Source organism: Cottoperca gobio, chromosome 9 (assembly GCF_900634415.1).
Source record: "Cottoperca gobio chromosome 9, fCotGob3.1, whole genome shotgun sequence".
NCBI classification, from domain to species: domain Eukaryota; kingdom Metazoa; phylum Chordata; class Actinopteri; order Perciformes; family Bovichtidae; genus Cottoperca; species Cottoperca gobio.
The window spans coordinates 20,814,612-20,839,772 of NC_041363.1; the positions used below are offsets into that span (position 1 = coordinate 20,814,612).

Consider the following 25,161-nt stretch of genomic DNA (forward strand, 5'->3'; position numbering starts at 1 on the left):
TTACAAATACAACAAGAATGCGTCTTGGACATGTACATGTGTTTTGAATCTGTTTAATAAAACTATTTCCCATAAATCCAGTTTCTGTTATCTTATATTAACAATTAATGTGCAAGTACAATAGTGCTGTTTTATGATAAACAGAAATTAGAAATACATATACATTTGATATTTACACAATAAATTAATAGTATAAAATTGTGATATTCAAGTCAAATAAGCATGTGAACATTACATTTTGTTATGCCTCGTCTTACAGTAGTAGTGCAATAAATGAAATCCTTAATGTAGGAACGCTGCATCTAAATTAGAGATGCTTCCTGCGCTAAATTAAGCTTTGAAAACATCTCTATCAGCAAACAAAAGGCGTTTAAAAAAATAATAATCATTATTATGCATGACAATCACGCGCCATAAATGTCAGTTGCATTGTGTTAATGTTCCTATTTAACCTTCCCAATCCTCTTCATCGGAGGAGCAGCAGGTCTTGAGGAGGTCGGGGATGTTTCTGTAGGTGAGGTACTCGAGGATCCTCTTGGGGAGGGGCAGCGGCTCCATCTGGTGTGTGGAGACAGAGTGGCGCAGGATGGATCGACACAGGTGGCACAGGCTGGGCACAGTCATGGGCCCCCTCCAGAACTTCACATGACCATCTCTGGTTCTGTAACAGGAGAGGGGATGGTTAGTGTAAGTCATGTGGCGGCCGACAGGGTTTAATGACTGCAAGTTAACAAAACTGGAAAAAGACATATTTCGCTTAAGAGATGTTGAACACGGGTTGCAGTTTAAGTCGAAGCACTCGTTGTAGTTGAACTAACGTTTGAAGACTAAGCACGAGAAGCACCGGAGTGTCATTAAAGAGATAGAAATGGAAATTATTTTTGCGTATAGAGTGCTGTGGAATTGGAATGAGTAAGCAATTTTGTACTTCTGGTTCCCTTGTCTCAAACGATGAGTTTTTGGTTAGATGCTTGGAATAAGGTCTGAGGTTAACAAAAACTTAAGAGATTTTAGCATTCTGCTCGATGACAAACTGAGTCAGTAAATAAGCTTTTATGAGTCTTATGAGGCGGTTGCTAATAAGTGGCTAAATGACCGTAGTGGTGGTGAAGTCATGTAACCGTATTGTAGTTTGTTTATAGCCGAACGTTAGCTTTTTACTTCTGCGATTGCATTTACTCTTCTTTCTGTCGGTTGCAAACTTCATCCATCATCAGATTTTGCTTATATTCTGTCTGAACAACCATCCAAAAGATTCACTTTACATGACAAGCAACAAATTGCTCCACTTTGTAAGCTGGAACCAGCAAATCTTTGACATTTTTCATTGATACATTAATTGAATATAATGTTTTGACTAAAATATGAGCTTGGAGCATGTTATGCATACGAGTGGCTGGTAGGTAAGATCGTTATGCATGTTTTGATATTTCCTTTTCATTCAACCACTAAACTACAACCCTTCTAAACCCACCTTTCAAGTCTACAAACAAGAGTTTCATTTTCAAATAATATTAAAATTGTGATGAAGGCTTTAACATTTTTACCCTGAGGCGACCACGCCCCCTTGTGGATGGTATTTGCAGCAGAGTCCATTAGAGTCTCTGTCCACTTTCGTCTGCATCACCATCCCTTTCTGTCCCGGCTCCCAGATCCGAAGAGCTCTGCGAACACAACACATCCATAATTCCATAAATGATGACATTATATGAAAGATTTATGGGATGGAGCTGATGAACTACATACCTGTCGTCCGTCACCATCGCCAAGTGTAAACCGTTGGGAGAGAACTGTATTGCTGAGATTTGGTTTTGCCCGTAATCTTCAAAGTAGTCACTGTGGATAAAAGAAACCAAAGTGAAGGTTCATGATATGAGTTTTAGGAATACACATGCATTTCATTTACAGTACCAAATGTTCAGTACATTTTGAGACCGATAGCCGAGTGTAAACTTACACCAGAGTGGCCAGTTTCTCTGCAGTGTACGGGTCCCAGAGGTCGATCCACCAGCTGGAGCCGCTGAAGGCTGCGGTGGCGAGCACCGCTCCGTCAGGAGAGAAGTCACAGGAAGACAGGAGGTACAAGGTCTTGTGGGTCCCTCCTGTCAGGTTCCTGATGAACGTATATGACCTCAGACTCCACAGACACACCATCTGAAGAAGGGAAATCCCAAAGAATAATGAGTCTTTAGAATTAATTAGTGTATGTTAATAGGGACAGTTCATAAAGGAACTATTTTCTTTCTACCGAACTACACCCGTCAACGAGTGAGCACCAGCCTCTCGTCCATGAGTAGATGCACGCGTCCTTCTGCGTGGTGACACGGGTCACAGGTGTAGATAAAATAGTTTCTACATGATACTGCTCACAACAAGGTCTGAGGATGATCTTATTTCTGGAAATAGACATTTCTATTGTTTATTTAAATTATTTTCTTTGCCGCTTTGAGCACCACAATCTGCCATCTAGTTCCAATATATTCAAGAGAAGGCAGACATCTGTACGGCCCATATCTCCAACACTCGGCAGCTCACACCAAAACAATCTAGATTTATAATATAATTAACAATACCGGTACGAAGAATTATTTTTATTTTATTCTGATTTTGGGGTGAACTGTTCCTTTAAGTCCAAGCTCATTCTGCACTACCGCAAATATTGCAGAAGTTGCAGTGCCAGGAAATCTCGTGATTTGATTCCCAGTGATGTACTGACTCAGTGGATGCCATCAGGACAGGCTGGAGCACGCAGCAAAATGGTTTAAAGTGTTATTGTGATCTTAAATTCTGGTATTACACAATGTTAAGCTGTCTGCTTTTCTTTGCAATCGAGAAGGTGTCAAATTAGCAGTTTGACAGGAGTGGGAAGAGCTCCCCGGAGCTCCAAATGTCCCCAAACAAAGAAAACAAAGAAACAAACTGATAAACTTTACGTCAGTCTTGCAACAACCGAACAGAGGAGCAGATGAAGATGGGCCAAACGCACTTAACATGCAGACTCTGCACTGGAAAGAAATATATTAAAGCTATACATATGTGACTTTGTTAATGCAATCTGGACCTTCAGTGTCATACTTGCCTGTACAAAACCAATGAATAAATGTTAATGCAAAGCTATTAGCCATTAAAAGGACATGCTGCTCTAATGATCAGAACAACAAGTGTGTCCAGAAGCTTGTAGAAATTCAGCATGAATATTTGCATATGTCAAAGATCAACAAGGTAAACCTTTAGGAGGAAGAGTTAAAAATACTATCCAATTAGTTCACATTCCAGTGTCCTTGAAAAATGAATTTGATACAGGATTATGTTTAAAGAATGTCTCTTGTCAGCCATCAGAGTTTCTTATTCTACTGAACTGAAAAAGTTGGATAAAGGTAAACAGCTTGGAGACTTTGTTAGAAGTATTGTAGTTGTTTCTACACAAAAGATGAAAAAGTCTATATACATACAAACTAGCACAAATTAAATATATATTAAAAAATTGTCGTACAGACATCCACATTTGAATATGAAACAACATATTTTTACAAAGATATAACTCACTCTGTCAAATCTGCCGACAGACGCGATCATGCTGCAGTCTGATGAGACGCAGCAGCTGCTGATCCAGTCTTTATGGCCAGAAAGCACCTGCACCTTTTTACCTACAACAGACACAATACAAAAGTCTAACTGAACTGAATGAGACACACTGGATCATCACTGGATTAAAAATAAAATTATCTTTCACATAACCAGCTCCTGAAGTGGTGGAGAACGTGACTCATATGTGTTAACATGAGCATATGTTTGCTTTAACCCCTTAGTTCAGTTGGACTGCACGGTGACAAAACAGTGGTAGTGATAAATTCAGAGAAACATGCTGAATTTTTTTTAACTGCCGATTAAAAACCCCTTGAATGTTTGTTGGCCACTATTTATATACAATGCAAAATGCATACCATGAACCTTTAGACTTATTTTCTTCCTTCCATGCAGCCACTGGTTTCAGTCAATATCAATACGGTTTGCACAACCTTGAAACCTGTTTGGCAACACCTCACAGAGAGCATTTAATGGCTTTAATGTTTAACAAGGGACAGTTTAAAAAAAAAAAAAAAAAAAAAAAAAAAAAAAAAAGGTGCGTTCAAGGATGCTCCGACATTTGTCAATTCAGACACCTGCCGAAAAGCCTTGCGTTTATGAGCCATGTTGTCTGCAAACAAAAAACTGACACGTACACCATAAATGCATGTTGTGAAATGTGTGTCTTCATGCATTCCTAAGACTTTAGCTGGAAAGATCATCTACCGAACTCAAAAGGCAAAGTGGACCTTATCTTATTTTGTCAAATTATAAAATTGCTTTACATAAATGTAATGTCAACTCTGAAATGTCAGATTATCCCTTGTGTGTTTGAACACACCAACAACAACACGTTTGTCCAAACAGGCTGACGTAAAAAGAAAACTGTTAAAAGGTGTTCTGGGATGGAGTATCAATCTCAGGAAAGTTTAAAAACCTTATTAACATTAAATGAAGCCATTAGCTACTTGAAAGGTTGGAAATCAATACAAAAACATATGGTATGCTTTAAATGCTCTACAGTAATGTACTGTGCACAATTGGTAGGGTTAATGGGATAAACATGTAAATGTACAGACGGTATCTCTCTGGTAATCTCTGCCCTGAGCGTAAAACTGCCTTCTTTCACTATTTACCCATCAAACAGTATGTTTGCATTGCATTTTGATAAGTAAACGATCATATCAGTAAGGAGTGTTTGTGAACACCACTCTAAATTATGTTAGCACTACAGGAGGTGAAAACATTACTCTTCTGAAAAAGACTTGACTGATTGTCAAGTGGTGAGTCTGGACTTTACATTAGTTATTGCTAACTAACTAACTAATTATTAACCAAAAGCTACTAAAAAAAACACATTTACCTTTCTGAGCCAGGTCCCAAATCCTCAAAGTCTTGTCCCGAGAGGACGATACGAGTGTGAGCGTCCCGTTCTGAGGAAAGACCAGGTCCCTCACAACGCCTTCGTGGCCATGGAGATCAAATACGGCATCACCTGAAAATATATTTTTAAAAGCGTTTTAAAATCAGCCACAATCTGATATCTGAAAACAGCCCAGGTAACATCCTCACCAGCAGGAATAAAGAACTCACCTGTTAACACATTCCAGATTTTGATCACCCCGTTCTCCAAGCCTGTGGCCAGGAGCAGGCTTTTGTTTCCTATTGATTTTTTCCCCGTTTTATCTGGGCATGCCGCTGCAGCCGATTTTGGAGGTCTGGGTCCGAAGGCGAGCGTCCACACTGGATGGCCACAACTGAAGCTTTTGTCTCCTCGGTCGGTCTCTCCATTCTGACTGTCCCTGTGCGTGAGAAGACCATCAAGTATGCACATATACCGGCAAAAACGAGAATGTAGGCAGGTGAAAAGCTGGAGCTGGACATTGAATGATGCAGCCTTTTTGGTGTTATTGGAAATGTCATAGTCAGGAGAAATTTAGATGGTTTTGTTAAATACTGCTAAATGCAGGCATCATATTAATAATACATTTAATTTATACAGCGCTTTTCAAGACCTCAAAACCGCTTTACAATAGTAGGGGAGGTGGGGGAGGGGTTAGGATGAGAGAAGAAAAAAAAGGGAAAGAGAAAAAGAAAAAAATAATAATACGGTTAACAGGGGGCTAGCAAATGATAGTTGAGAAGAGCGTCTTGAGGCGGGACTGAAATATAGAGAGGGACTGAGAGTCACGGATGTCTTGGGGGAGGGAGTTCCAGAGCCTGGGTGCTGCCCTGGAGAAGAATCTGTCTCCAAAGCTGCGCAGCTTGGATTTGGGGGTGGAAAGGAGACCAGCTGAGGTGGATCTGAGGGACCGCGGGGGTTGGTAGGAGGAGATGAGGTCAGTGAGATAGGAGGGGTCTAGGGAGACAGGTAGCCAGTGGAGTTCTTTGAGGACTGGGATGATGTGGTGCCAAGATTTGGTGTGTGTGAGGAGTCGGGCGGCGGAGTTCTGGACCAGTTGGAGTCTGTTGATGGAGCTTGCGGTGATGCCATATAGAAGGGAGTTACAGTAGTCAAGGCGGGAGGAAATTAAGACGTGAATCAGTCTTTCAGCTGCTGGGCGGGTGAGAGACGGTCTGATTTTTGCAATATTGCGGAGGTGAAAAAAGGAAGTTTTAACAATATGGTGGATATGGGGCTCAAGGGAGAGGGTGGGGTCAAAGATCACGTCAAGGTTGCGTGCCTGAGGGGAGGGGGAAACAGTGGTGCCGTCAATGGTAAGTGTCAGGTTGGAGGTTTTGCCGAGTGTGGATTTGGAGCCGATGAGGGAGGAGTTCGGTTTTGTTGCTGTTAAATTTGAGGAAGTTGTGTTGAATCCAGTTTGTTATGGCTGTGAGACATGATTCGATGTGGGAGAGGGATGGGTTATGGGGGGGGTTTGGTGCTGAAGTAAATCTGAGTGTTGTCGGCATAGCAGTGGAAGTCCAGGTTGAAGTGGCGGAGTATCTGACCGAGGGGGAGGATGTAGATTGTGAAGAGGAGGGGGCCGAGTACTGAACCTTGGGGGACGCCATGGGTGACTGGCGCTGTGGCAGGAGTGGTTGTGATAGGAAATTAAGTGTGATCTGTCGGACAGGTAGGACTGGAGCCACCTGAGTGCAATACCCTCGATACCGATGTCCTTGAGTCTGGAGAGCAGGATGCTATGGCTCACGGTATCAAAGGCTGCATTCAGGTCAAGGAGGATTAGGATGTTGAGGGAACCGGTATCAGCAGAGGTGAGGAGGTCGTTGAGGACTTTGAGTAGTGCCGTTTCTGTGCTGTGGAGGGGGCGAAAACCAGACTGGAGGGGTTCAAAAAGGTGATTGGCATGGAGGTGGGAATGGAGTTGTTTGGCAACAATGCGTTCCAATGTTTTTGACAGGAAAGGGAGGTTTGAGATTGGGCGGTAGTTGTTGAGGGAGGAGGGATCCAGACAGGGTTTTTTGAGGATATTGGCACAGAAAGTGCAGAGCATTTGGTATGGAGTGAAAGTGTTCATTGGTAAATAATCTGAATATATAAAGACACTTTAATTTTTTAATCTATGAATTAATTTTTTTAAATTATTTAATACAGCAATTCAATTGTAAAATAATCCAATAAATATTCAAAACTTTGCTCAGTGTAAAAAAAGCTATTTGTAAATCATACTTCTTGCTTGTTATTTCCAGCAGTTTTTATTTCTAAATCTCTTTCTATTCTATGACACTCATTTGACTATTTATTGCACAATGTCTTTGGGTCTCCATGATATAAATATATAGCTATTTTTGACGCTTTACGCAAAGCAAAAGGTGGCATTTTATGGTTTTATCAGATACGGTTTATGGCCCAAAAAAACCACAGTACTAAGATGTACAGTATATGTACAATATATCTGAATTCAAATGAAAGTACTTTTAGAAGTGGTAGTTTGTGCAGAAATATGCTAAAGGGAATGTGCATATGTTCTTGTCAGTTTAACAAGTATATACTGAGATATAGTCCCAAAGATGTGCGTTAATGTAACGTAATATTTTCATTCTTTCTTTTAGTTTTAATTAGTGTGTGAACAATTAAGTCAAGCATGAACTAATGTGCGTTCCATCACAATGTGGATTGACTTTTTAAAACACAAGCCCGAATGTACGAGGGACACCTGAATGCCTCACGGGTGGATTAAATGTCCGGGTAAACATACTCTGAGTCGAGAGGCCAGGCGACCACCCAGACGATACCGTGTCCCATCGACCAGGCGAACCAGGCTCCGTCCGGGGAGAAGTCCACGCTCCAGGTCTCACATCCTGCCCGGCCCTCCAAGGACGGAGGACGCCTGGTCTTCAGCTCCAGCAACAGAGCCGGGTCGGAGGCTGGAAGAGGACGGAAGGGCAACATAAATACAGCGGCTGACAGATTCATCCATCACCGACACTGACAGTAGTTCGGTAGTTCCCTCGCATATCATAACAGCCTCCCCCCTCTCCCTCTCTCCCTCTCTCTCCCCCCCTCTCCCTCTCTGCATTTTTCTCCGGAGGGTTAACCGCCGCCTGGTTACAGAGCGTTGCGATGACAACATGACCGAGCTCGGTTATTACATTCATAATTGACGTGACTTACATGTCTGTTGTAGCTCCGCGTTGGTTCCCGTGGAGCACATCGTTTCTTTCTTCACATTCTTCACTTTTATCTTCCTGAATTTGTCCTCTCAGTCCGAGCCCAGCCGTCCATTTACGAAGGCAGGACACTCCGTTACGTCCGGAGAGAGAGCTGCGACTTGTCTGTTCCTGCGATAGTGTTTGCTATGTGAGAAATGTGCGAGTGGGAAACTAAACGATCAGCTGATTTCCGGTTATCTGAGTCACTCTCTACCATTGGCCCAACGCAGTTACGTTTTTATTGTATTACGTAACCTCAAAGCTATGGCACACCTCCTAATTAAATTATAAATCATGTTAACCTATATACAGTTATGATTTTAACAACGTTGATGATGCCAGTATTACAATAAGATGGTAAGCTCTTCCCAAGATCCCATTCTAAAAAAATAATGGTGTTAAACTACAGAGATGTGTGATGAGTCCCAGAACATTTATATGTATCACATTTTAACTAGATTTTATATCTCAACTCTATTACTTTGTTGTCGGTGTAACATGGACACAGCCATGGCAAACATCAAATGTTGAATTCTACCATTAAAAAAAGAAATGCTAAAAGATTCCTTTCCACGCATGTCCTCATTTCCAGCAGGTTGGATTACTGTAATGCTCTTCTCTCACGCCCCTACCTTTACAACCAGATTTAAAAGAGGATTATCGACACTGCCTTCAACTGAACATTAGACCTATATTGTATTTATGTTATGTTTTCATTCATTTTAAAACGTTTTTATTTATCCTTTTAAGTAGCATTTTAACGTGTTATGCCTGTTCAGTGCCCTAATGCGCTATATTAGTGATGTGCATGTGTATTAGTAAATGTGCTATACAAAGAAATGTACATTGATATAGAATATTTCCATTTGATGAGTGCAGCCACTAAAATGCATACTTCACTTTAAAAAGAATAATCTACTTTGATTAAAGTTTTATTCACCGTAGTGATTCCTTGTTTAATAATACCAGCTCTATTCAACTACCCAAAGGGATATTTAAAGGAGTTTGCAACTCAGGAGGTTAAAGACTGTTACTGTTAAGCAACACTATTTTCTTAACTTCTTATACTGTGCTAGCAGAGTGTATGACTCCATTTCTATATGCAGATTGCCAGTAGCTTTATTCTCAGATCATGGTTTCAATATTTATAAAGAACAAAGTCTTGAACAAAATGTTGTTATACTACCAATATTGAAATACTGAATCAAAGATCTAGCAATATACCCCTCTCACCATCGTCCCAGGTCTCATGTGAACTTGGCTGGTTTAAGTGTTTTCAAGAAGGCGAGAAATCCTGAGTTCCGGTTGTTTGTACCCTCGACTGCATCCCACTAACATAAGACGACTGACAAACTGACTCCACCACATCTTTTAAATGGTTCCAGTCTAGATTTCTATTCCAGAGCGGGATGGTCACAGTTCATCTGTAAATGCTGTGTACGACACAGCGTGGGGATGGATGTAAATCAATGAAGAAGGAGCAAAGTCTTTGTCACATCACATTTTGTGATGCTTCATTTACTGCATGAATATCAATATCAGAGCAACATATTCAAAATGCTGTACGAAGGAATCAATCATAGAAATAAGTTTACAAAAATTCAAAACCCTGTTTACAAAAATAACAAATTAAAATAGATGATTTTTCCACTGATTCTGTTCACATTGTCCACGGGAGTAAATGGTGTTTACCTAGAATAAAACACGTATCGAAAAACACCCGATACCTAAAATGTTACAAGATCCACTGGCTCTTCTATCTGTACGGTATCGTCCTGCTGCTGCGGGCTCCTGTCAGCCGTTTCTGCATCCTCATGATCACCTTAAAGAAAAACGGGGGACATTTTTACATGACCAAACATTTTTACACTTCATTAACAAACCATACAATCAATGTAAACTGCCACGATGAGGTCATACTCGACGGGATTTGATGTATCTGGACGAGCGTTGTGTGGTGTCCGTTGGTTAACGGAGGCAGCCGGGGAACAGTATCTTGAAACATCTGTTCGTCGTCTGACTCCACCAGACTCAGCACATCTCCTCTGTCCACCTCTATGTGCCTAAAGTGAAGAAATATCACGATGACATGTGCATGTGCAGGTCACGAACTGTATGATAATAAATACCTGAGCCTCTTTGTACACGGCTGCATATCATCAAATCTTTGTTGGTGAATACATTCACAGAGTTATTTTGTCAACATCTTTATCCAAATTGGAAGTGGAGCAGGTGAGAATTTCCGCTCCTCGCTCAAAATATTGCGCCGCTTAACTCAGATTTCGCCTCCCTCCACTCAAATGGCTCACCGCTCGCTCCATGTACTATATTTAAAAGCTAAACCAAATGTCTGTCTACTTTTTGTTTTGTACATTCAAAGCTTCTATTGAGGTTTTCAAATGAAGCTTTGAATGTCTGTCATTATATTTTATGACTTCACCCTAAATACAGGGTATTTAGCTGCGTGCCTCTCTTTGTGTGCGGAGAGAAAACTGTTTTTTGACCGCAGTGAAAAGGTTGTCTGTGATTAACTAAACAACTACAAATATGGATAGAGGCAGAATCTTCCGTAAGATAAAAACATGGTAAAGGATGAATTTTGGAAAAGATTACATCTGTCTTTTATCACTACATTTAGACTTCTGGACTTTGATCCAAACATTTCCAATAACTGTTTTAGACGAGTGGGAAACAATCCTACGCAGCCACCACTGAAACCTAATTCTACAAATAGTATAATAGTAATAATATTAGTGTAACCTTATCTTTATCTGTGCAGAAATACCGAGGTTTAACCACAAATAGATATGCAAAAGAAAAAGAGAAAGAAAGCTGAAAAACATTTTAGGTCAGGCTCGAACTCATGGCGTGAACGGTAATCCTTTAACACAACACGCCTTGCAGCTGCATTGCATTCTGGTCTATTGAGACCACAATAAGTGCAGGTACTTCTGCTTCTTTTTGGATGGAGGTATACCAGTGTGATTACTGAACACTGAGCAGCTCAGGCTGCTTGATACAGAGATCTGAGTTTACTGTTGCAACAACTCTAATTAATTTAAATTTTAGCGTCACTGGTTGTGTTGTAATATGACATGAGAACGTCTGCACTACGGCCAGGATTAAGAAACATAAACTACTGAACAATTAGAACAAACTACTAAACAAGACAAACCCCGATTACAGTGCATAATCCATTACAAATAATTGAATGGATTGGTCGACTAAAATAAGCATGCAGTGCGTATTAGAGAAGTAAACGTGAGATACTCACCCAAAGCCATCTCCTGGAACAAAAACATGAACAGAAATTGTGAAGTTAGTACCCGTGGATTTTTAGGGTTTATACTTGTGTTCTCATAAACAACATTACAGATGCAGTATATGAGATTGTAACATGTGCAAAGAAGGATCATGCCGTGGGTTAAGTTGGGCAGAGTCGTTCGTTACATGCATCTTCTTATGTTGCAAAGATAAGACCAGTTACCCAGGCAAATCCGGTGTCGGCTGGAGAAAACAGTTTTGGCTACGATTGCGGCTGATCCAACGATCAGTGCAGCTATAAAGACGCCGATGATCGCTCCTGTGTATTCTGAGGAGCCTGTTGAGACAAAAGAAGGCGAAGGGAGAGGATTATGAAGCGATAAAAAGGAGCAGCAGCAGGTTTATCAGCATTCCAAAAAGGTGGAGTCGACACCTGCAGTGACTGGCTCATTGTTGTAGTAGGAACTGTGTGTCACTTCCTCTGACGTTAAAGCTTTCATTTGTTTACATGTTCTAAAATTAATCCATTTAGAAAAATGCAATAACATGCCAATTGAAATTATTGACCATCTTGCAGCCCAAGCCCTTCCTCTCATCCCCAAACTCACTCTTCACAGTGAGGTAGACTTCCAGCTCGCGGATGGCGAGGGGGTTCTCGCTGCGGCAGAAGTACACGCCTTCGTCGTCCTTGCTGATGTTGTGTATGGTCAGCTTGAGGACGGGGCCTTCCTCAGTCAGGACGTACTTGGATCCGGGAACAATGTCCTCCTGCTGGAGGCCCTTTCTCCACGTGGTGTCTGCAGGGGGGATGGACACGGCCTCAGTGCAGGTTAGAGTAGTGCTGGTCGCCTCCAACGCTGTGACCAGCGGCTCGCCATCAGGATACGGAGGTTCTGGGAGAGAGGGACAAACATTTTTGAAACATGTTTTCTCTCACTACAATAAGGGTTCACATTGTATCCTACTTGGTCCCAGTAGGATTCAAACCCCTCATCTTATTTGACAAGGACGCACATCTTCTACGAGGCTTCATAAACATAAAAGAATGCAGACGAGCTAATGCAAACTAATAAACTGTCACACACTTTTGAGTCACCTCATTGTTTGCGCAATCCCGTCCTGTGACGATAACCTCTACACTACTGAGTGACTCACTCACTGTCACTGTCCTGCATGCAGCGCTGTGTCCTCATGGGCATGCTACCAACTCTGTCTCTCTGCCTGTGTTTTGTAACTGCAGCAGTACTTAAAATCTAAAGTAAACTTATTATGAGAATATCAATTATGAGAATTAAACAGGGAGCTTTTTGAACACCTTAATCTTGATGGTAGACTCAAGTTGATAGAGTAAGCAGAGCACTGTGGGGATATACGTTGGTGGTAGTTAGTCATGCAGATGCTTTTGGTCTTACAGGGACAATATCTTTGGTAGAAATCTTGAACAGTTTATAACATTAGGATTTGCATGGACTTGTCAGCTTTGAAGCTCCATCCCATTTCAGTAGATGTTATTATATTAAAAATATTAGTAGTTTGTTGTTTGCAGCATTGGAAAACTATGCTTTAAAATCAAGGAAGAATGTCTCTTCCCAGAAAGAGTGCCAGTTACTGTGTGGATAGTTCACAGACCTGAGCTGTGAACAGTTTTCACAGAATAAATAGTCTCTATGAAACCGGTGAGTTCTGTGGAGTAACAGCGACATTTTAGTGGGGAGAGATGTTTTAGAAGAATTTTTTCAATGTTTTGCATGCTGGAAACAAAATCCTATTGACCTCAATTGCACCGGGGTGGAGGTTTAAGATATTTCAAAGCCTCAGCAGAGAAACCCAAGTTAACCACAATGTTATAAACTATCTGCATGGCTAAATACTAAAGTGCCCCTGGTAAATGTTTGTTTTCAATAATGTGAGCCCCAAAAACAAATACATGTTCTCCTAAATGGTGCTGGTGTGGAAGCCAAAAGCTCAGAGACAGATCCCTCAAAACCTCAAATAATAAAACTCAAACTGACCCTTTAAATTAAAGTAAGGCCAATGTGAAGAATACTGAGAGCAAGTGAACATAGTCAACAACCTCACTGAAGAGTGTCAGTGTGGCTCTAAAGTGGAAAGCACATAAAAGATTCAGCACTTGCACTTCTCAGGATTGTTAAGAGGCTCATTTCACCACAACATGCTTACTGAGGGTGAACGAACACGACTTCTCTTTTCCCGGAGTGAGCGCTTGATGCTGGGCCATGCACCTCACCGTCTGCCCGTCGGACAGCATTGAGCGGTTCAGCGTCACAGACAGGCTCTCTGTCACCTCCGATGCTAAAACGTGTCCTTTCCAGAGGGCTCCTTGGTCTCCCTGGTCTTCCCCCCAGCGTAGCGTTGGGGTGGGGTACGCTCCTAACCAGGTGCAGTTGAACTGGATGTGGGACGGGTCCTGTGCCTGTGCCCACATACACTCAGGGTGTCTGTCTGGGACGTCTAGTCAGGACAAAAACATCAACAAATTGACAAGAACCACAGAAAGCGACATTCATTACACTGGTTTTTAGACACAGTCACTCTTAAGCATTGAAACATTTAGAATAAATAAGGAAAGAAAATCAGTTTCCTGAAAGTAACAATCCCATTGTTTGTTTGTGTTTCACCCTCGGTTTAGTAGTCTAAGGATATCATCATCTTTATTACAAGGTACATAGAAGGGGTGCATCTTTGAAGCAAGCATTTGGTAATTACATTTTATGTATTGTTTTACTTGCAGCCATGTAGATCCTTAGAGTAGACACAAAGTACTTTTTTTTAGCAGTTTGTACATTGAGAGCAACTGAAAACCAGAGTCAAATTCCTTATATGTGAACACAGTCTTGGCTAATAAAGCCGATTCTCATCCTGACATTAAACTTCCCTACATCTCCTACAAAGGATGAATAAATGGAAAACACCAAAATATATGGGCATGGTCCACCAGTGCTGATCCATACTCCTTCCAGAAAGGGTAGTGGGTCCCAGTTATTTTTCATTTCTGCTTAGCAGTTATAATTTGGTAATAGTTATTAGAACACACAGAGACAAATAGTTTGAGTTAAATTAGTCAGAAGTTATTGATTTCCAGCAGAATTTCCTTGAAAGGTCTGCTCAATATAAAGCCAAGTAAACATTGATTTATTAATCATTAATTATTGAAAACTTTATTCTGCACATACAGGACGTTGTACTGTGTTAGTGCCTGTAGACATACTTCTGCATGTAAGCTTAATTGCTGAGCACTGACTGACTTACTTTACCAAAGTATAAATGTACATATTAGTCCTTCAAAATAAAGTGAGATGTTTGGACCTATTGGACCTTCAAAATAAAGTGCTACCTAATCTATGAAATGTGTAACCAGAGGGCTGTGCTTTATCTACAAGCAAACAGACGTGTTTTAGTTTTAGATAGGAGTATGATTTCGTGTAGAGTATTTCAGCAATAACACAGGAAAGGCTCCAGTGTTGAGCAATCAGGAGTTTAGTTCAATGTATCACGAGTTTACCTCCTGACCCTGCAGATATAACTGTTATTTTCGTAACAGAGGCCACACAGATGACATTATTGTAACATCATAGTAAATTGTTTTATTTACTTGACATAGTCATGTCAATCTGGCAACATTTGAGTGCATCTCGACCTCTTTTGACTTTAACTTGGTCTCAGTAGCTATTGGATGATGACTCAGCTTTTTCCTGCCCATCTAAACATTTCCGTTTCCCCTCCACTGGATTTCCCCTCTATTATTTTCTCCAAAAGAAGTACAGTAAGAGTTTACTTCCGTTTATTTAATGTCTACCCATTTGTTGTGCACTAGGTGCAAGGTAGGCCATAAGCCTCTACATATGGATTACTAGCATTACACACAGTGCACCTTTAAACCATTGCTTTACATTGTTTTATTGCTTAACAACATTGAATCAAAGTGGATGTAATGTGACTTTTCTGACGATGACTAACAGAAAAGGCCACGTAATGTCAAAGTGAAAACTTCTCTACAAAGTGATCGAAATGACTGTAAACCTACAACACTGTAATTAATTGCCTATTTTTGATCTTGCTGTGTTTTTTATGGTGGCTTAACTCAAACTTGATATGTTGTCTCTGGAGATAGCAGCAAGAACACGTCAAATAATAAAGCCTTAACAACACACCCAATTCCCTCGAATTCAAGGACCCAACACGGAGAGACGATTAATGTTAATAACCGTCACACTAAGAGGATTTTGAATCCTCTTTTAATGCACACACACACACACACACACACACACACACACACACACACACACACACACACACACACACACACACACACACACACACATTTGTTTGATCAGATATTTCACAATCAAAAAAACCTAACTTTTGTTTTTCGTGTACAGTTGCTTGTGTTTTGACACTATTGATGCACTGACAAGTGTTTCACAGAAACACATGTTTACATTTCTCAAACTAAGGGACTGACAGAAGTATCTTTTTGGTCGACTCAGGTTTCATATGGGGGCACCAGTACTGAAACTTTCAAAACAAAATGTTGCTCTATAATATAGAACATACAGTACATCACAATTTATATTGCTATGTGTTACGTAACAAGGGTTCCGTAGGTGAACCTGCGGAAGGATCATTACCCGTTTGCCTGCTCGTGAGGGTCAGCGCAGCATTGTCTCTGGACTCTTGTGGCTCTTAAAACTCTTAAAACTTGTGGCATTATAAAATCAAGGCTGACTCATGTCCAGCTTCCCCTCTAAAGTGCAACCCAATGAATGAAAAATAACCATAAAAGTAATACTTTGACATCAGACCTGTAGTCAGAGAAGGGTATTCTGGGTATTCTGCTCATGGTACTTACAGTATACTAGCAGCTGTGTGCTCGTATTGACTGTCTGAAGAGAGACGGTGTTGTTTGCTCTGCAGCTGTAAACTCCCTGAGCGCTGGGCTGAATGTTTTCTATCCTGAAGTCCAGCCAGGATCCTGAGGTTGAAACCAGCGACTCGTTGCTGAACGAAGCTCCTCTGAAGGCCCAGGTCAGCTGCTGAGAGGGGTAGGAGGAGCCGGAACAGTTAAAGGAGACGCTGGAACCCCGGCAGACGATGAGCGTCCCGTTGGACAGGGCAGTGGCTGGACTGATGGACGCAGATACGTTCTCTGGACCATCTGAAAGGAGCACAAGCAGTTCATTGTTCTCATGAGTAAATTTGTAATGTCACTTATCTGGGTAAATGATTTGATTAGATGTCTTACTACTCTTAGTGTTTTGTGAGTAAATTACACTACACGATTATCGTGGCCAAAATAACTGACAATAACTACATTACCACAATATGTATAGAAAATAAATAATGCTTTTAAATTAGCCAAATTCATTTTTAACTTCGTGCTTTTCTTTGGGTAAAACACTCATTGTGGGCCTTTGGGGGACGGAGACAAAGCGAGAACGGAAAGAAATAGAAATGATTTAAGAGGTGCTGGATTTATTCACACGATATTATCATACGTGTATTATTAACATGATATCAATATTAAAAAACATTTAGTCAGTCATCGTCAATACCTGTATATCGCGACACCCCTACTTCAAATACCCAAAACATGATGTCAGCTTCTGTAAACAATGCAGTTTTCAAACCACTCGAAGAGGGCTTTTTGTAATTGTTTTATAAGATAGTGAATTAAATCAACATAAGACGTACTGCAAATACAACACAATTAATACAATAATTCAAATTTAAAAAACTTTATCAAAAAGCACAATAATTGACCAACTACAGCTAATGGCCCTTTTCCACTACAACAATTGTGATAACCGTTTAATCCTTATTAATAATAAAAATACTGAATGCTGTTCTTCTCTGCATAATTGTTGACTGAATGTTTTTAGGCTTTGATCTGATTGAAAATGTGATCAGAATTGTGTTACTCTTTTTGATTACAATTTAATGGCTACATTAGAGTTTCATATAAAAATTATTTCAAGTCTAGATTCATCTGTGCATTATTTGTTAAGTACTTTATATAATGCTAGTTAGCTTAACCTATAATAATACATCATAATATATTTGTTTATTTATATTTTATATTAATAATCTAAGTGGGCAAAGTGGCTAGGAACTATCTGTAAAAATAAATGTAGTGGAGTGAAAAGTATAAAGTAAAAATACCTCAAAATGTTACTTAAGTAAAAAAACTTAGCCACATCAAACCACTGGGTAATGTTCGGCATGTTTGATTAAAAACAAAATAAATATTTTTTTATTATATAAAAAAACCATGTTACCTTTAATTGATTATTAAAATATTGTTTACTCTAAACTTAATCATTAATAAAAATAAAAATATTGTCAGTTGAAGTATTGTTTTCTGTTCGTGTACTGCACACTGTCATCACAGTAGCCACCTGTCTCCATGTGACCGTCTGAGATGTTGAAGAACCAGTTTGTGCTTACTAGAAAAGCTGCTTCAATGACCTCTAGTAAAGTGGAATCTGCCCAGATCTTCATACTGCTCTCGTGGCTGGACATTATGAGCATTTCACTTACGGGTTACTTGCAGCAGGACACGTGCGTGAAAGGTGTTGTTGCCCGGCAGCGTGGAGCTGCACAGGTAGGTGCCCTCATCTCCAGGTATCACCCCCCGGAAGTTCAGACTTCCATCGTGCAGCACCGTGAGGCGCTGTCCGGCGGGTGAAGGGCTCAGCAAAGAAGTGCCACTTCTAACGACTTCTCGTCCGTTTTTCATCCATGTCGTTAAAGTCGGTGTTACATTACCGACGGTGTAACACGGAAGTAGCGCGATATCGCCCGGTGCGACTGTCAGGGCCGTTTCGGTCGTGTCACTACCCGAAACTGCCGCTTTGACAAGAAGAGAGAGAAACAAGAAAACAATGTAAGGTGCATTTACAGACCCACCTGTGGCTGCGTGCTCACGTTAAAAACTCACCTGTCAGACATAAACACAGGTGTAGAAGCGCTACAGTTGCAACTATCTTCATGGTAACTCTCCAAAAGCCTACATTGCCTTTAAAAAAAAAAGTGAACAAAAGCGCTTCCAGTCCAAACCTGTCTGACTAGTCCACCTGTGTGAGCCTGCCTGTTAACACACAGCGACACAGTGGACCCCAGCCCGCCCATTATAAACCACAGCTCGCACACTACAGAGGTGAGCAGTGTGACATGGTGCGACTTCTCTCTCAGATGCAGACTTGGCGGACGTGCTTTGTTTACTAGAGTATGCTGATCCGGAAACTTTGGCACGAATAAACCACACCCTGACCTCACCTTGTTAAAGCTACAGTAACATCATCATGCAGGTCCAAATGATATTGATACGTAGGGCTGGGTGATTTGGAGATAATCAAATATCACAATATTTTTTACCAAATACTTCAATATCGATATTGCAACGATATTGTAGGGTTAACTATTGATGCTATCACAACACATTTATACAATGAGATGTTTTGATAAATAATAATCAGTAATGTGAATGACTAAGTGGGTACAGCAAAATAATAGAACAGCTAGCACAGTCTGGTAAATTCGGAAAATTACATAATTTTACTTTAATGTTGCCTTTAAAACCATGAAAAGACACTAATGCGATATTAGGATTTCCAAAATCTGAGACAATATCTAGTCTCATATCACTATCAATATAGTGGGCAATATAATATCGATATATTGCCCAGCCCCATCATCAAGCTAATATTAAGACAGATTAAGGTACACTGCAATACTATTTATAATTATTATATCAGCGGTGTTATTACATTTCAGGATATTAACAACCTTTCTTTTACAGATCTGTACAGGTTATGGTAACATGTTTCCTCAACAGCAGTTGAGGAAACATGTTACCATAAGGTCCATTTAGTAGCTTCTCTTGAGCTTTTGATTTTGGCTCAGTTGCCAGAAAATTGAGGATGTTCAAATATTTACCAAAAAAGACAAAAACCTACAGGGCAGAACAGAAGTTTAGATACAATGATATTGTTGACCGAGAGTACGTAAGTGTTGAACATGGGTTTTAACAGATTGTAAGATGTTGTTACAGGACAGTAGCCGTAGTTTTGGCAATCTTTAGTGGCTTAACTATAAATCATGTACACAACTATACATTTGAATTGACCAGTCACAAAGTTACATTATCACTATTAGGTATTGCTAGGAAAACTTCCCAAATTCATCACATTTGTCGAAAGTTTTGACAGGTTTAGCTAAATGGATAAAGTGGTGAATTAGGTTCTATCTGTTTGATGAAGCTGATGACATCACCTGATGTCACTGTGATGTTTCTGTGATGCTCTGCATTTCCTCTGACTTTGAACAGGTCCCTTAATTGAAAAGCTGCCCTGGATTATTGCACTAGGGATTCTATTGTCATACTGTGGGTAATGGTGTGACACAGTTTTTGTTATATTCATTGTATAAACCTGTAATTATTATAAAATACATGGATAACACATGTATGACATGTTTTTTGAATAACGAAGTCATCCAGGGAAGTCAAATTTAGCAGTTACATGACATGATTTTGTAAATAAATAGTTAACTAAACTGTGTATTTGCAATTAGGGAGTTTGGAGGCTGAGTGTTTACATGCAATTCAGATCCATAACTGTCAGAAACTGAAACTTAATGTAAGTGTAATTTCATTTACTATGGGATGACTGTTCATTTAATTTGGGTTAGGCCACTTAATACTCTAAATCCACATTCAACAAAATCAAAATCTGTGTTTCATGTAAGTGTTTCGAGATCTGTTGCATTCAAATCTGAACCTATGCCATAAAGGACATAATAGGCACCATTCATGTAATACAACTGGCTGCTATAAACTGCTATATTGATGACCACAGACCCCTTAGCGGAATACTATTACATCTTAAGAGAAAATATTACACATTCCTCTGCTTTGACATGTAAAAGATATTCGTCAATTTACCTAATTAATTAAACAATTCTCTGACGTTTCTAAAAATGGGATGTGTGGAAACAGAAAGTGTGTTAATGGAGCATGTGCGCTGGAGGAGGGACGAGCTCAAGTCAGTGATGTGATTGACAGAAATGTCAGCAAATCACAATTCACGTGTCAGAGACGTGACAGCGCCCTCTGGCGGTCGCGTAGAGCTAGTGCTGCGTGTACCGTTCACATGTAGTGAGATTGCTCGGAGAAATATAACTCACCACGTAGACAGTACTGACCACAAGAAGCATCATTTAGTGAATTTACTCCGCCACTTAAGTTGACGAAGGAAAGTCACCACATCACTACTAATATATCACTATTTCAGTGAAAACGGACAACAAACGTGGTAATGATCTGCCAGTAAGAATTTACATCAAAACTATCAGGTGTTATTAACGCCACAGCAGGGGGGTTTAATTACAGAACATGATTAACATCTACCATAGTTCCTTTAAGGTGGATTTCAAATTAAAAAATTAAGATGATTTGATTCAGATGGTTAAACTTGTTACCTAAAAGTGCAAATTAATCACTAGTTTCTATATCTCCTAATGGTACTTGAATGCAGCACTTTTGGCAGGTTTTGTGTGCATGCAAGTGGGAAAGCAGTAGTCAGCAGCGCCTGCAACCGGACTATCGTTACAAGTCAAAATGCCCGCAGATTTGAGTCAGTGGAGCGGGCCTCTTGCCCTGCCGGAGGTCGAGGAGAAGCCTGCACAGCCTCTGACCCTTAAATACGGGTCTGTGGAAGTAGACGAGCTCGGCAAAGTGCTCACGCCAACACAGGTTAGTCAGATAACTATTGTTGGCTAGCCAAGCTAACAAATCAGCTATTGCTAACTTAGAGACGTTGCGGTGTTAGCTTAAAAGCTTTTGCTATCATCATGCTAAAACGTATTATTTATTTGAACTAACAGCTATGTAATTGATTATTTGGTCTCGCCCTGTTTGCAAACAATGAATTGGGTAACATAATGTCTCCAGCGTGTCTGCAGCTGTAATAGACGACGAACCCCCTAATGGGCGCCAGAGCTCAGGCATCCAACGACCCCAAACGTTAAATTGACCCACCGGTACTAATCATTTCCACCTGCAGGTGCAGAATAGACCCACCTGCATCGAGTGGGAAGGATGTGACTCCAGTAAGATGTACACTTTGTCCCTGACCGACCCTGACGCTCCCAGCAGGAAAGACCCCAAATTTGGGTGAGAAGAATAAGCAAACCTGTCAAACAATGGTAAAATGACTAAACAATGACAAAAGATGCAACATTGCAGTCCGAAAACACAGTCATTTGTGTGACAACGAAAATAACAACATTGTGAAAGTATGCCAGTAATGGTTGGGATTGAAGTACTTTTCAAGCGACTATACACATTTTGTTTTGAGCTCCAAATGAAAGTGCTAGAGTTCTACTGGGCCCCTGGTTTGCTAGTGTGTTGATAAAGAGGAAAGAAAGTGTAAAAGCAATATTCACCAGGTCTTAGATTATCATAAATAACTTGTTTTGCCTTTCACTGTAGGGAGTGGCACCACTTTCTGGTGGTCAACATGAAAGGGAACGATGTGTCCTCTGGCTGCGTCTTGTCGGACTATGTGGGCTCTGGTCCTCCCAAGGGCACAGGTAAGAGAATGAAGCTTAGAAAAAGCACTTTTAAGGTGTAGAGATGGTTTTCAGTTAGACCAGTCAAACCTGCTGTTTGAGTAACGCATGATTCGATGGATTTGTGTCCATGTTTTGCTAAATGTCCTGTATTTGGGGTGAAGTTCCAGACACAATGTTCCTCTACACAGTTTCAGGTCGTCGGGAAGATTTTCGGAAAAGCTTGAAAATATTACATTTTTCTAACATTTGTCTGTCCGTGGGAATACACGTAGTCTACGTCAAGATAAACAAATTAAATTGTCAACAGGATGTTGTTAGATGCTAGTAGGTACCGGTTTGGAGTTTGGCACATCTGTAGCCTTCGCCGCAGTTAATGTTAAACTGTATCTGTAGCCTGGCATCAATCATCTAATGTTGTTTTCCAGCAGAACAGTAACAGAACATATAAGAAACTGCCGTCTTTGTCCCCCTCAGGTCTCCACAGGTACGTGTGGCTGGTGTATGAGCAGCCAGGCAGTCTGTCCTGCTCCGAGACCATCCTCACTAACAGGTCTGGAGACGGCCGCGGCAAGTTCAAGATCCAGAGTTTCAGGCAGAAATATAAACTGGGAGCCCCGGTGGCAGGAACCTGCTACCAGGCCGAGTGGGACGACTATGTCCCCAAACTGTACGAGCAGCTGGCCGGAAAATAAATGAAAAGACTCGGCTCGAGAGTTCTGCACTAGGAAATCCCACGGAGGCTGATGGTCTGTAGGAAATAACCATTCTTGCAGGAAGCCAAAAAGCAAAACAGTAACCAAGCATTTTGTTTGTGCCACTGAATAATATATTTTTTCTCCACTGTTGCTGACCCTGTGCCAAAAATAATAATAATCTCAATGTCACCTGCACTCTGCAATAAATCTGGTAAACACTGAAATGGTTGTTGTTTTATGAAATGTTTTCTGATTGATTCTGAGACCCATTTGGCATTTAGTATTAATCATAGTATAAAGTGTCATGATCATAAATTATCATAATTTGAGGAATGTGTTCCATCGATATCCAAATAATTAGAACCAAGAGCATTGAGTTATTGGAGGTGGGTTACATTTGGCAACTCTGTTGCAGAAAGTGCATAATTTACTGTAAAAAGTGAGCAGGAACAATATACATTTGGACTGGAGGAACTGAGGTCTAAATGTATTTCCTGGGTATTCACTCCCAAAAATGTCCTTTATCCAGGGGTTGTGGTTTGGTCCATAACCACCTTGAGGTGAGAGACATGTTTTATATGTTCCTTTCCAGGAATGTTTGGTACGTAAGAGCTCTGCAGTCCGGACTAATGCCATGAGCTTTGCTCGGCTTTATCGAACACACCTATAGTGGACTTTGTCCTCGCTAACAGCGGTCTTTTATTTAGCAGCTCTGCAATGTGAGAAGAGGGTTTGTCATATAGTCGCCTGATAATCAGAGTGAAGACATTTTGTTTTCACTTTACTTTTACCACTAGTACAATTTAAAATGAGACGGGCCTACAATACAAAACAGTAGTTCCAGCTGGATTTCATGCCAGAAAAGCTTCTGCACAGTACAAGTGATGAAATGTTGACCAACCGTGTTTTCAGCTCAGAGTGGAGCCCTTCAGCCGCCATGTGCGGTCAAAATGTTCTGCAGTCAAACATTTAAATCAAGGCTACTACTTTATCATTTGTTTTCTGCTGTTGATGATGATATGAGGACTTAATATTGGACATATATAACAACACGCCCTTATATTGTGTGATGAGCACTTTATTTACAAATATAATTAAAAGCTCTGACAGATTCATGCTTTCTTTTAACCTGGGAAAAAAAATTAAAGTGCATGCACTAATAAAGCATCATACTGGTCCGGTTGATAAGATAATACACAGCTTGGGAGTTGTGTAAAGCAAAAGAAAAAATAATCAGATAAATCCCATTGATACATGACTGAACCTGACTGAACCTCAAATACTATCTGAGGAGGGGGGAGGGAAAAAAGCGCCTTTTAAAAATTCTTTTTTGATTCGAGTGACAATTAAAATACAATATGAAAATAAGTAAAAGCTCTCCATAAATCCTTCTATACACAAAGTACAAGTCCCCCCGCCCCCCCATGAAGCCCTTTGTGCTAGCTGGGAGTTGGAGTTCACGTGTATTATTATTCACATTGGCTGCCAGTGCAGAGAAATAAGTCAGTTCACATGTTGAGTACCATGATTCCACCTCCCCTCAGTAATCAAATTCACCCGTCATTTATTATGCGCGTACCTGTATGTCCACGATATTTGTGTCTCAAAGTATCAAATTATTCAAATTTGTCATAAAAATGTCCTGATGAATAAATACCAAAAAGCGTTGAAAGACGCAGTGCAGACCAACGGCTGTTAGATTTATCGCTTCAAGAGATTTATTTTTTTGCACCGACCAAAGAAACCCCCACACTAACCAAAAAATGAATCACCTCTAAAAATGCACGGTTGTGGAGCGTTGTCGCTCATCCAACTGCCTTCATTTTTCTCTCCCTCCTTCTCTCGTCTTCCACTTTAAGTCACAACAAAAGTGTCATCATTGCACAAGAAACAAGAAACACTGTGACTATGTTATCATTATTCTTACAAAAAAACATGACAACTACAGGAAGTTATCCAGCATTTTTTTTGTCATTATGTGACACCATGAGAGGCAAGGAGGGGGAGGAAGTTTAGGTGAGTTTGGGAGAGGGGGGGCACTAAAACCAGCCATCGACTTTGTCTGACCGGCCCAGAAACCACACTGGAGCTGATTCTGGAGCCGTTTTTATGTTTTTACTGCGTCTGTGTTTGAGTGAGGGCGTCAGCAGCAGTGAACACCTGCACTGTCAGGTAAAAGGAGAGGAGGGGTGTACTGAGGCAGACGGACGCCCGGGGACAGCGAGAGACGGCGGCAGCAGGGACAGCAGCCCCTCATCTGTAGTCGTCCTTGGGAAGGTCCAGGGTGCCAAGGTTGCCGAAGCCCAGCCGCATGCTCTCCATGTCGAAGCTGTCGGTCTCACGCTCCTGGCGCTCCAGCAGGTGCTTGATGCGGTCGGTTCTCTCTTTCTGGATGGAAACCAGCTCCTCCTCAATCTGCAGGAAA

At 40.7% G+C, this 25,161-nt stretch overlaps 4 protein-coding genes across 8 annotated transcripts in view; 1 reads left to right on the forward strand and 3 right to left on the reverse strand.

The window, feature by feature from the left end:
- Window positions 1-37: 37 nt before the first annotated feature.
- wsb2 (WD repeat and SOCS box containing 2) lies at window positions 38-8,364 on the reverse strand. The gene is made up of 9 exons (XM_029439906.1): window positions 8,147-8,364; window positions 7,731-7,899; window positions 5,161-5,369; window positions 4,931-5,062; window positions 3,547-3,647; window positions 1,958-2,154; window positions 1,747-1,836; window positions 1,548-1,664; window positions 38-661 (listed from the first exon to the last, which is right to left on the reverse strand). The coding sequence occupies exons 1-9, from the start codon at window positions 8,184-8,186 to the stop codon at window positions 448-450; spliced, it is 1,269 nt and encodes a 422-aa protein (XP_029295766.1). The 5' UTR covers window positions 8,187-8,364; the 3' UTR covers window positions 38-447.
- Window positions 8,365-9,669: 1,305 nt separating this feature from the next.
- vsig10 (V-set and immunoglobulin domain containing 10) lies at window positions 9,670-18,702 on the reverse strand. Its single transcript, XM_029439870.1, has 9 exons — window positions 18,407-18,702; window positions 18,007-18,318; window positions 16,319-16,624; window positions 13,630-13,920; window positions 12,057-12,341; window positions 11,672-11,785; window positions 11,459-11,471; window positions 10,105-10,247; window positions 9,670-10,006 (listed from the first exon to the last, which is right to left on the reverse strand). Exons 1-9 carry the CDS (start codon window positions 18,456-18,458, stop codon window positions 9,912-9,914), a joined length of 1,611 nt encoding a protein of 536 aa, XP_029295730.1. The 5' UTR covers window positions 18,459-18,702; the 3' UTR covers window positions 9,670-9,911.
- Window positions 18,703-20,990: 2,288 nt separating this feature from the next.
- Window positions 20,991-22,960, forward strand: pebp1 (phosphatidylethanolamine binding protein 1). Its single transcript, XM_029439815.1, has 4 exons — window positions 20,991-21,220; window positions 21,531-21,640; window positions 21,959-22,059; window positions 22,516-22,960. Exons 1-4 carry the CDS (start codon window positions 21,086-21,088, stop codon window positions 22,731-22,733), a joined length of 564 nt encoding a protein of 187 aa, XP_029295675.1. The 5' UTR covers window positions 20,991-21,085; the 3' UTR covers window positions 22,734-22,960.
- An 836-nt stretch (window positions 22,961-23,796) lies between these two features.
- Window positions 23,797-25,161, reverse strand: part of taok3a (TAO kinase 3a) — a 61,992-nt gene continuing 60,627 nt past the window's right edge. For all 5 annotated transcript variants that reach the window (XM_029440805.1, XM_029440803.1, XM_029440804.1 and 2 more), the window contains one exon: window positions 23,797-25,151. In XM_029440805.1, coding sequence (XP_029296665.1) covers window positions 24,990-25,151 — 162 coding nt within the window. In that variant the 3' untranslated portion in view covers window positions 23,797-24,989. The remainder of the gene's footprint in view (window positions 25,152-25,161) is intronic.